Raw genomic sequence first — 12996 nt, forward strand, 5'->3', positions numbered from 1 at the left:
TGCTTTTCGGGAACCTCCCTGCCATTCTGGGAGAGTAGGCAAGTATGGTATACTCTTTATTTGTTCAAGAACCTACAGACCCCAAAGCCAACATTGTTGTGTGACTTTATCATATAGCGAAACTAAGGGGTAGATTCAATTAGCCATGAGTAGCCACTGGGAGCTTGCTTTGCACATTTTTCTGTGCATTATGGTAAGAAAATTTTTATTTTCGGTTCCATAGGCTGCGGGCAGAATCTGCCTTCTGTAGGTCACACGTGGAAGCCACTGATACCATATCTAATTGAATCTGCCCCAAAGTATTTATTCTCATTACAATCTAGCTGGACAAATATGCAATATCAAACTATTTTCCTATAGACTATATACTGTACATAGGGTCATTGTAAAATATTCTGCATTCTCTGTACCCATCACAGAGCTCCGAGACGGCTTGTAATGCGCCCACAATGCACAAAACTGTCCTGGGTTAGATGCCAGGGCACTTAAAAGTCTTCCTAAATGACACTGGACTGGAATGTCAGTGAGTACTAGAACATGTTGTCTATTTCTTGCAGATATGCCAGTTCCCACTAGAAATGGCAGCAGTTGGGAGCAGATGCCACAGCCCAGTGCCAAAGACTTTTATGGTAAGGTGTCTCTGCATTATATCTACAATTCCCCAATGTGTGTATAGTCTATCACTTGCTTATGCATCTGTATATGTATTTATATGTGTAGTGTATATGTGTTTATATGTGTAGTGTATGTGTTTATATGTATAGTATATATGTGTTTATGTGTGTAGTGTATGTGTGTATATGTGTAGTGTATATGTGTTTATATGTGTAGTTTATGTGTTTATATGTGTAGTGTATGTGTTTATGTGTAGTGTATATGTGTGTGTATGTGTAGTATATATGTGTTTATGTGTGTAGTGTATGTGTTTATGTGTAGTGTATATGTGTTTATATGTGTAGTATATATGTGTTTATGTGTGTAGTGTATGTGTTTATGTGTAGTGTATATGTGTGTATATGTGTAGTGTATATGTGTTTATTTGTACACACTGTGGAGTAAGAATGGGAATTGCTTGAAAATTCTTTAGTAAATTCTCAATTAAGTAATTTAAGTTCTACTCCAGTTTTTGTACATGTCCCAAACTCATGAACAAATCATCCTCTACACATATTTGTGGTGCTGCAGGCAGGAAGATGCTGCAGAAAGTGCTAATCCTTAGGGCTTTACAGCTGTGATGGACAACGGCAGGCCTTCCTGAGAGGGGAAAACGTGCCACTTTAGTCCCCTTCCTAGCGGCTGGATGTTATACTGCATTCGCTGCTGGCATAGTCAGATCGCAGGTTATTTATTTCACTTTGCAGTGTTGGTCTGAGATTACTGTTATCTGATGTTTCACTGCAAATGTGCAGCCACTTTGTGGGTCCAGGTGAGGCCCTTGAAAACTATAATACTGGCCACTAGTGCTGTACAAAATGTCTGTAGCTAGTTACATTACCAATTCCTCAAAATTAGTTACAAGCGTGGGTAGGAAGAACAATCTCCAGCCAGTAAGTGCATTAGACAATTACAATATATTGTTTGTAATTAAGATAGTCCACATTGTTACTAGCCCAATTTGGATTAGTGCTAAGTGAGGCCTGATGGGCAAAAGAGCCAGAAGAGTTCAGCAGCAAATCGCTGGTTTGTTTGACTATTTGAAGCTAATATTCACAAAGGTTCTTTGCCATGATTTGTAATATGCATTTGTATGGTACACACCTGTTTATGCATCTGCTCATAAAACTGTATATTTTATTAGCTTACCCTTGGGATAAATCCAGCCTCAAAACAATGACAGTCAACTTAAAGAACTTTGAGAAACTGGATGCGTATGCTGTGCAGGTGAGTGGGATGAGACCTCTTTATTGTGTTATTGATTGGCTTTTAATGTCTGTTATTAAATTAGTTATTAATGTCTATTATTGAATCAGTTATTAATGTCTGTTATTGAATTGGCTATTAATGACTTATTGAATTGGTTATTAATGTCTGTTATTGTAAAGAATTAGAGAGTTAAGTGCATCTCAATGTCTTTGATCGTCTGCATGGTAGCCAGCTCTACAAATGACAAGTGTTAGATGAGGTGGGATAAGGAAACTTGAGATGGTAAAACCAAGGTAGGAAGCTGCCCATCTGTCTCGCACTGCTGGAGCTCTGTAATTATGAAGCTTAGACCTTCTTCACACAGATCCCCAATAAAGGTTGTGCTCGATGAGTCCATACAATTACTGCTATGTGTGTGTTACTTGAACGCTGTAAAATTATACAATCGAAACTAAAAGATTATTCACAAATATGAGCGTCCAATTTGCATCACCCATTCCTTTACAATAATTGAATTGCTGAATACAATGTGGAAGGTTAGGACAATCACCATGAAGGCGTCTATGTACTAAGACAAATATGGATTGCAAAGTGGTGTAATAACACTCTTTCCTCCAGAGATGGAGGTAATGTCCCAGAGTCTTCTCCTCATGCACCACATTTCCGGTATAATTCCTCAGATGACTGGCAGGTAAGTAGATGCAATGTGCGCACCAGGCTCCTTGGACCCGTTATATATATACTGCTTTCCTCCACATCTTCCTCATCTCCCACACTATGGGAGGCCAGCCGCTGTCAGAGGTGCACTCAGGGCAGAGCTAGGGTGTGCACACAACGATCTGCTCCTTTCCCTCATCTGTGCACCAAAATGCTATGGGCCCGATTCAGAGCCGGACACTCTGAACAGAGCGCTCGCTCTGAATCAGGGCCCTCCAACCTAACATTGGAGCGGCCTCTTGGACGCTCGCATAGCTGTGGGTTACCACCCACAGCTTATGCGAGCGTCCATGATGATGGTCGCGATGGTCAAGACCATCGGGCTGGCGACGAGACCCTGCGGTAGGGTCTCGCTGCCGCAAGCCCTGGAGTGATTTTGGCTCTATCAGAGCCAAAATCACTCCCACTGACATCACTATGGGAACGCCTCCGTCTGGCAGCCACGCCCCCGGCACGTCCCCTTTCGTGCGAGACCCCGAGCGACGGCTACCCTGTCGCTCGCCGGGTCTCGCGCATGCGCACGACGGAGCTCCCTCCGTCGTGCGCATGCGCATTTGGGTACCATCGACCCGCTTGCGAGCGTCCTGCGCTCGCGAGCGGGTCTGAATGAGAACCTATGTTTTTTAGCAGAGCTGCTTTGTGTGAAATAAAGAAATATTACATATGGCACCAGTCTGCTCCAAACACACAATAAAATAACAGCGGAATGCACTAAGTAATTTTCTACAAAAGCTTAAAATCTCAAGTTTATACCAAGATGTTTTATGTGCGCACAAATCATTCAGATCAGAATGCGAAGTCTTAAGTGAACACTTACTACCCGGAACCAGTATTGTTAGGACAGTTGAGGCTCGCTCATTGGTTGATACTTTATCTGTCTCCACTTTATCTCTCTCCGAGCTTTGATAAGTCTCCCCCAAAGTCACATTACTGGCCCAGAGATCACTTCAAGCAATACAATTATCCCACTAGGTTGTGTGAACTTCTTAGTATCAGTACCAGTGACACTGCAATAAGAAACATGTGCGATTACTGCTATCATTTGTTACTATCTCAGCATGACTGTGTGTCTGTGTTTTCAGGTGGGCAAACCAAGCACAGTAGAAGAGCTAGTGAGGTCCTTGGCCAAGATGGCACGCACCGACCTGGAGAAAGTCAGGGCCATCTGGATGTGGGTCTGTCACCACATAGGTGAGAACGCCGGCAAATGCAACATTGCAGCATATACTAGTATGATAGAGGTAATAATGGTCACGGACTACGACCGAATGCAGCAGATCAGTATATCTGAATAAACAGAATTGGGATAAAAGTATGTATCATGAAATACTTCACGTGTCTTTTGCCACATGTATGTTTCTGCTATAGATCATATCAGATATGTATATGTGATGCTGAAATTTGTTCAGATAATCATAGATACTCAGACACGATTATATATTATCAGAACAAAAGACTGAATGTACACACTGGTGATCAACAGCAAAGAGAAATGATAGTGATGAGATTGGGCCAACAGTAAATTCCTATGACGTACAGATCGCTAGAGCTATACAGCAAGTTATGGTATATAGTTGATCATTGTAATTCAGTTCATGACCTCTAAATCCATCTAGCATAAATGCAATATATGCTGGAATCATAATGCAGGAGTTTGTAGGACATGCTGGTATTTGTAGTTCCAATAACATCTAGAGATCCACAGTTTACTTTACAAGACTTAAGTAATGGCTAATATATTGTAAACAGAGGTTGCTTAACTTTGTTGGTTTAAGCAAAAAGTATTATTGTCACATTACATCCAATTTCTTGTCCCATCTAGAGTATGACTTAGAAGGACTGGAAGACAAGTCAAAGTGGTCTAGTGACCCCAGCCAGATACTTCTCACTGGGAAGGGAGCCTGTGAGGGATATGCTGGCCTGTTTGAGAACATGTGCAGGTAAGAGGCAACATAGGCAGGAGGTCTTATAAAAATAATAAAAATTATCTTATAAAGAGCGCAGTATGTGTCACAAAAGCTAATGTGCTTTATGTGAATTGGGATGTAGTTAGGAAGCCGATGGTCGAAATGCCAACCGCCAGCTTCCCGACTGTCAAATCCCGGCAGGGGATTTCGATGCCTATCATTATCCCTACACTGGGAGCCTGGCATACCGAACAAAAGTAAGCCAAGCAGCGGGCGCGGACAGCGTTAGGTTAGGGGCTCCTGGTGGAGACTTAGGGTTAGGTCCCCCCCGGGAGGGTTAGACTAGAGGAAGGGAGGTTAGGGTTAGGCACCCTCCAGGAGGGTTAGGTTTAGGCTGCGGGGAGGGGGGGGGTTAGGTTTAGGCACTAGGGGGGCAGGTTAGGGTTAGGCACCCCTAAAGAGTGGTTAGGGTGAGGAGAGGGTTAGAAATAGTTAATTTACTTACCTTGTTGGGATTTGAACCGCCGGACTTAGATCCCATGTGAATGAATACATTATTATCAGAGTTTTTCCAGGTTTTGCAACCCGGCTCAAGTCTGAAAGGGACGACCCATGTCTTGATGACCTATGGCACCAGCTAATCAATTTGCCGAGGACGGTAGTGATTGGAAATTACATAATCTCCAAGCACCCACTGAATGCCGGTAGACCATGTGTCACTGGATGACCCAGGTCGTCACCTATATGTGAAAGGGGTTAACCCGTCTTTAACCCATGCTCAGTGTCCTGGGTCCGAGCCGGGATTTTTAAGTCTGAAAGGGGATATAACGAACATTTAAATGACTTGTGCTAGAGGATATGCCTGAAGGCTTCATGATCAATTTTATATATACACACACACACTTATATATATTGTTCAGCAATTGTGAGACTTCAGTGCCATCTAGTGTTTAAGATCCAAAGGACCACTTGTGCTTTTTTTAAATTTACTTTCAATTAAGGCTCCAGAGAGATATTTTCACAGCCACAAGGGTAAAAAATATATAATAAAGTGCATTAGTTGTGTACCATTTACATAAAATCTCTTTTTAAATATAATAAACCACCATCTCTATAGGTGCAATTCAATATATGTTTTGTACGAGAGTTTTTGCACCCCTCATATAAGTGTGCAACCATATAGATCTTCAGACGGGTTTTGTCAGCTAACCGTATAGAACTTCTTCCTGAAGAAGTCCTGCTATACGGTTAGCTGACAAAGGGCCTGATTCAGAGCCGGACACAATTAGCGCTCGCTCGTCCAGAAAATAGGGGTGGCTATTCAAACGAACCGTTCGCTCTTTGCGGTCTGTTCACGTCTCTAGGTCTGAACGAGCGAACAAAACTTGCGGTCGTTTTTTGGAAAACTACGCCCCCTGGCCGCTCGCATCCTACGTCATGTCCGTTATTTATTAGATTAATCGAGTACATCGACCAGCGTATGAGCTGCTCGCTATTCTTGTGGTTGGTTTTTGCTACCACAATTTTGCGAGCAGTTCTGGCTATAAAATAACCCAGTGACGTGGTCAATGACGCTGCTGTTTTAATTATGCACACCCATAAATCGCCTGTTTTGACCTTTAAGCACACCTGCGATCAGATCTCCACTCCCCGTTTTCAAGCACCTTCCCCTGTTACCACCCACATACGCCTCATTCTGTCACTCAAATTATCAGGCATTCGCTATTTTGCGAGCACATGAATTTCGACCGCACTGACTGGTTCGCGCATGCGTATAACGATCCGTACGCATGCGCAGTTGGGCAAACATCGCTCGGAGCGAACGAGCGGCCGCTTACGAGCGGCTCTGAATTAGGCCCAAAGCGAGTTGAGGTGGTCCTGGTGTTGTTGGTCCAGACTCTGTGATGTGGTGACCCCAGCCAGATAAGCTGAACTTCCTGCTCTTAGATGTATGTTTTAGATGCTTGTTTATTAAATGTTTTTTATATATACACTACTGATTTATACCTTTACTCATTTATGTCTTACCACAAAAATCTACGAGTGACAGAGTGGACGTCAGGACATTGCCAAATTAGTCCGCTGGTACAAGCACTTGCACTTTATTATTTGTGGCTTTGGTCACATGGTCTGGAGACATATATGGTTGCACAAAGCACTGTGCACTTTTGTTGCTGTGATTCTTTGCACAAACACTGCACTTTAGATTTTGTTATTTTTTGCACTAATATAACTTGTATGAGGGGTACAAAACGTATATTGAATTGCACCTAAAGAGGTGGTCGTTTATTATATTTAAAAAGAGATTTTATGTAAAGGGTACACAACTAATGCACTTTGGCCCTCATTCAGAGCCGTACGCTCTGAGCAGAGCGCACGCTCTGAATGAGGGCCGTCCTCCATAACTATGGAGCGTCCCCCTGGACGCTCGTATAGCTGTGGGTCACCACCCACAGCATATACGAGCGTGCAGTTTGATGGCCGCGATGGTCGTGACCATCGAAACTGCAAGCCGGAGCCTGCGGTTGAGGTTTTCAACCGCAAGGCCCGGAGTGATTTTGGCTCTATCAGAGCCAAAATCACTCCCACTGACATCACTAGTGATGTCAGTGGGCCGGCTTCTGACGGTAGGCGTTCCCTTGGGAACGCCCCCGTCAGGGAGGCACGCCCCCGGCACGCCCACCAAAGGGGGCGTGCTGTCAATCAACATCGACAGCACGCCCCCTTTGATCAGACACAACGAGCGAAGGAAAGTCCTTCGCTCGTCGCGTTTGGCGCATGCGCGCGACGGAGCTGCCTCCGTCGTGCGCATGCTCAGTGCCGACCATCGACCCACTTGCGAGCGGACAGCCGCTTGCGAGTGGGTCTGAATCAGGGCCTTTATTATATATTTTTTACCCTTGTGGCTGTGAAAATATCTCTCTGGAGCCTTAATTGAAAGGAAATTGGAATAAAGCACAAGTGGTCTTTTGGATCTTAAACACTAGATGGTGCTGAAGTCTCACAATTGATGAACAATCTTTATACTTGGACTTTTTGGAGCATTAGTCCTCTTTGGAGACGTCTGAAGCTGCCACTCATATTGTGAGGAGTGTACTTTTCTGTCATTTTTGGGACAGTAACCAAGACTTTGAAAAGTTTGGGAAAACAAACTCATCGAATTGAGCGGTGCTCACCATAATTGTTTATATATATATATATATATATATATATATATATATACACACACACACACACACATATATATATATATATATATGCCTGCACATCCCTAATATATATATATACACACATATATAATATATATACACACACACACATACCAATATTAGTCAGCACGCCACAAATTAAACTGATACTTGCCCAGGTCCCATCCGATGTAGGGAATACCTTAAGTACAGAAGAAGAGACAGCGGCACTCACAGGACTTTTAAGAAAAGGAATGACTTCACAACAGTGTGCGTTCATTCAACGTTTCAGTCAGCAAAGACTTTTATCAAGAAAATCGTTGAACGAACGCACACTGTTGTGAAGTCATTCCTACAGTGCTGCTGTCTCTCAGCCAATGAACAGCTCCCACCATTAACTTCAATGGTACGAACAGCCAGGGTTACTAAAGGTTGAAGTCAATGGTGAAAAAGAAAACAATAACCGCGCTTCTTAATTATTGAGAAACAGCAACGTGCATTAATTGCTTAGAGAATATTTAATATGTATTAAAAAAATATAAAATAATACATACGTTATCTCCTGATGCTAATTATAAAACATATATACTGTATAAATCTGAGAATTCAAAAAATACAAGATATAATTCAACATTGACATATTATTGCATTGTATCAGCTAGTTGCTAAAATCCTTTTCAAAAGAGATCACAGTTACCTCTCAATAATATTTATTTTGTTATTGTAACTGTGGAGAATAATATAATAAAGTCCACTGTTCTTTGAGATCGTTTGACCAGATAGCCGCGTCCGGCTAGAATAGTTACTTATTATTCTTAATGAATTTGTATTTGTAAGTGGATCAATCAAAAAACGATATTGTTGCAATCTCCAAAAAAGAAAGGTGCCGTTAATTATCGGGATCCACAATATTCTCACTGCTCATATATGGTCAATCCCTGGATTAATACAGAGAGCAGATCGAGATGTTCCAAACGGTGTCGCTTGTAAAAATGTCTGTTTGTGCACAAATTATCTAAACCACTACACTGTAATACGGAGACAAATAGTCACTCACCCGATAAATATACAAACATGGAAGATGTGCAGAAAGTTTTGTAGCTTTGAGCACTGGCAGTGCTAGGCTCAGGACCTGCTAACAGCAAGAAACAAACGGCGGCCGCTGTGTTTAAGTCACCGCAGTAGCTACACACTGGTCCAAGTGTGTGTGTCCCAACATGGGTGGTATGTGAAAATGTTGTTAGCTGCGGCACTATGTAGCGCTCGTGGCGAGACCGCGAACACGTGTGTAGGTTTCCATTGTGGCTGTGCTCAGCTTGGCGTGGTATGAAATCCCGCTGGTTACAAAGATCAAAGGACCAAAAGAGTCTAATGCCTCACCTAACGTGTTTCTCCCCTGGCTGGGGATTTCTTCAGAGGGGTGGGAGCCGTTCATTGGCTGAGAGAGGCGGAGGCTCACCACTCTCAGCCAATCAATGCTCAGCCCCGGCACTTCTAAGGGAAATGCCGCGGCTGAGGACGTCATTCAGGGGCTATCAGCCCAGGCCTGGGGTGTACTGGAGAGGTGGACCCCTTTATTGGGGGGTCCCCAACTCCCCTGGGATCCCCAGCCTGGGCTGACTAGCAGTCAGGGGTAATGCTTTGGCTGGGGGACCCGGTGAAAGGGTTCCCCTGGCTGTGACATTACACCCCCACTAGAAAGAGTCCGGTGCTGGTTATGGAAAATACAGGGGACCCCTACTCATTTTGTCTCTTGTATTTCCAAAATCAGGACTGGCGCGCTTGGCCCAGTGGTGGCTCTGCTAAATACAGGGGACCCCTGTATTTTCACAACCAGGACTGGCTATGAAAACTCCGGGGCTGGTTGTGCTTTTAGGGGGGGGACACCACGTAATTTATTTATTTTTTTTTCAATTATTACATTACAAGCCTTTTACACAAAAGACACATGCATGGATCTCACCTATCTGTGCTTGCATCCGTGTCAATCAGATCTGCTCATGCTAAAAATTAAAGCATGAAGCGGGTCTAATAATTTGGGGATTTGAAGTTCGATTTTGAGTGGGATTTGGTGTTCGATTTGTACAAGAGCATGCAAAATCGATCATCAAATCTCATCTTAAAATCAACCAAAATCAAATTAAATTTGAAATTCTAATGCAAAATCGAATATTAGTAAATGAGGGATTTGCTAAGGGATTTTGCAGTTCAATTTCAATTTGATTTCAGGTCAAATTTATAGATTTATAAAGTAAAATACCAAATTGAACTTTAGTAAGTTTACCCCAAGGGCATTTGTCTCCAGCAGTTGCCATACGTTATGTATGAATTAGGGGGAAATGTACTAAATCTTGGAGAGATAAAGTACCAGCTACTGACTCATGATACAGGGTGTGTTTGAAAAATGATACTTAGGAGCTGATTGGTTGGTACTTTATCTCTCTCCAAGACTTAGTACATCTACCCCTTAGAGAGGACAGTGCTTGAATGACAAGAGAAGAGAGAAGATTGAGAGTTGATTCATAAACGCTCACCAATTAAGGATCTCGGACTTTCCGCTCGGGATGCATTAGGCATTACTGATATGTGACGTATGTATGGATTTTAGGTGCTGGATTCCCATGTTCATTTTGTGCCTATACGTGTCAGTGTAGATGGTCTTGCTCCACAGGTTCCTCTGCTATATCAGTGGTTTCCTCGCTGTTTGCCATGTAAATGCCCTGCATTACTATAGGATTATTAGTATGTGTTGCTTAATACTTTCCCCTTTACTCCAGGTTGGCTGGTATACAGTGCCTGAAAATTGGTGGCTACTCTAAAGGCCACTGCTACATCCTGGGTCAGACCTTCTCGGGGGAGACCAACCATGCCTGGAACGCAGTCTACCTAAACAAGAAATGGCATCTTGTGGACACTACATGGGGAGCAGGACTAGCAGACCGCAGCAGTAAGAAATTTAACTTTCGGTAAGTAGATATGTGTAACTGCAAAGGTCATATACAGACAAAGCTATAGAACTATATAAATATATACCAAGCTTCATTGTTTTACTCCTTACCGCTAAACCCACACTTCACATTGTAACCTGTACGAGTGCATGACAGCTTTGTGGTCAAATTAATTCAAACACATTCATGGGCTCCTAAACAGGACAAAGAAGAAGGTCCAGACCAGAAATAAATTTTACAGAACCTCTTCCACTGTCTTATCTGCGATTACGCACAAGGTTCTGCCGCAAAAATATGCTAATGTTTGCAACCACTCAGCCAGCACAGAGACGCCCACTATTGCTTTCTCACATCTGTAAGACCTCGCAGTCCTGTGTATACATCGGTAACATCGGACACTCATGCAGAATTACAGCAGCTCTGACCTGTATCAGAAATTGCAAGTCTCGTCGCACGCAGTGAGTACTAAAGCTACGTATGCCGTCGCAGTGGCTAAATTATGCACGCCCATGCAACGGCGTTCAAACGGACAGGCACGTCTGCGTTTCTCCAAACTCTCCCCCGTCGCCACCCCCAAACGTGACATCCCGTCACTCACTGTGCGATGGCAGAGGTTGGCGGTGGCCGCACTGTTCTTGATGTGTATAGAATGTCCATGACACTTATTAGAATGTTAAACATTCAGTTAAATACAATTCCTGTGATAGGACAAAAAGTGGTTGCTTAGATATATACTCTATCCTGAAGTCACTTACAGTACACTTAGGAACACACTGCAAAGAAAACTGTTTTATAGCTTACTTGACATGTTAAAAAACAAAGTGGTCATAAAACCATGCGAGTGACATCACAATGATTGTCTCAATAAGCCTTTTATTAATGCAGGTACAATGAGTTTTACTTCCTGACTCATCCAGCTCTGTTCATAGAGGAGCATTTCCCTGACAACCAGAACTGGCAGCTCCTGCAGGTTCCGCTCTCTCTTAAACAGTTTGAAGGGAACTTGTGTCGAAAGAGCAGCTTCTACAATGCTGGACTTATTGCATCATATCCGGAGACGCTCCAGGTGGAAACAGGTACGACAATGCATGTCATGTGACGTGGAAAGAGAGGAGAAAAGAGTTTGATGGCGTTCTCCTTTATGGAGCATACACATGGTCAGATTTGTCAGAGGAACGATTGAACGATTGAACGATTTGAACGATTTTATTAAAGTTTTGAACGATTTGAACGATTGAACGATTTTTGATTGCATTAAAATGAATGGAATCATCGAAGTCTGACTGCGAACACATCAGATGTCAGATATCGTTATCTGACAAACGGGAACGCGCATTGTAGATCGTCCATCATTCAGGCATGTCAGATATGTCAGATTTTCCTTCAGATATGAACGACTGAACGATTTTTAAATCGTTATCGTTCATATCTGAAGGAAAAATCTGACCGTGTGTATGCACCATTAGTCTTGCTTCATATTTTGTTTTCTGCAATAAATAACTTCTAGAAATATAAAGTAGGAAATATGATGAGCGAGATTTGCTATCCGTCGGATATACATAGCCGCCAAAGATCGACGGCTTTGACCAATGGATTTCAAAGGGCAACAGTAATGAATACTAAATCAATATTCTTTAGCATTAATTACATTTGCCTTTGAAATCCATCGGCCACCGATCATTGGCGGCTTAAATAAACATTGGCCTAGTAAATCTGCCTCTATGAGGCTGATTTAGAGTTGCATGCAATTCGGCCGTATTGCTATGAAAATACTGTAGATGTGAATCTCCCCCTACATTTATCTATGTGGTCGCAACAACCCTATACATCCGCTAGTGAGAGCAGCTGTTTCCATTATCAGCACTATCCTTGGTGCAAACGCTCTGTCTGAACCGGGCAGATCTCTCCACAGGCTCATCTCTGACTAGCACACAATTCTGCATACAAGCCCGCGGCACACTTATTTGTGTGGACACCTCATTGCTGCCCAGATTGAGACATGAGTGTAGATCAGGCTCACTTTCATGTGACTCAGAATTGCCTGCTGATCTGCAGAGATGCCCACGTACGTCTCGGATGTCCAAGAATGACAAAAAATCCCAAATGAGGCCAATTTACAGGAGACTCTGAATCAGTCCCCCTATTTAAAACAAAAATAACATATAGGAGAAAGTCTTTCCGCAATGACTGTGTTAAGTGTGTGACAGAAAATTCAAATAGGGGAGCCACACCAACTGCCAGTGAGTCCCAGCCGGTGCTGTGTGGCACCGTTTGGGGTGGCAGTTGGTGTGACTCCCCTATTTGAATTTTGAACTGCGCTGCAGCCCCACCTCTGGAACGTACTTAGCACAGTCACTGCGGAGGGACTTTCCA

At 43.0% G+C, this 12996-nt stretch overlaps 2 protein-coding genes across 2 annotated transcripts in view; one reads left to right on the forward strand and one right to left on the reverse strand.

Annotated features, from left to right (window-relative positions):
- The window catches only part of KY (kyphoscoliosis peptidase), a 38443-nt gene that overhangs the window by 22577 nt on the left and 2870 nt on the right, over positions 1–12996 (forward strand). Inside the window, exons 4-9 of the mRNA XM_088466645.1 lie at positions 558–629; positions 1799–1881; positions 3663–3771; positions 4403–4520; positions 10453–10641; positions 11509–11699. Of these exons, the coding sequence (XP_088322771.1) occupies positions 558–629; positions 1799–1881; positions 3663–3771; positions 4403–4520; positions 10453–10641; positions 11509–11699 (762 nt within the window). The remainder of the gene's footprint in view (positions 1–557; positions 630–1798; positions 1882–3662; positions 3772–4402; positions 4521–10452; positions 10642–11508; positions 11700–12996) is intronic.
- Positions 1–12996, reverse strand: part of CEP63 (centrosomal protein 63) — a 69832-nt gene that overhangs the window by 6537 nt on the left and 50299 nt on the right. The gene's annotated exons all lie outside the window — the stretch shown is intronic.

This window comes from Taudactylus pleione, unplaced genomic scaffold (genome assembly GCF_031769625.1).
Source record: "Taudactylus pleione unplaced genomic scaffold, aTauple2 ptg000066l, whole genome shotgun sequence".
Classification (NCBI taxonomy): Eukaryota; Metazoa; Chordata; class Amphibia; order Anura; family Myobatrachidae; genus Taudactylus; species Taudactylus pleione.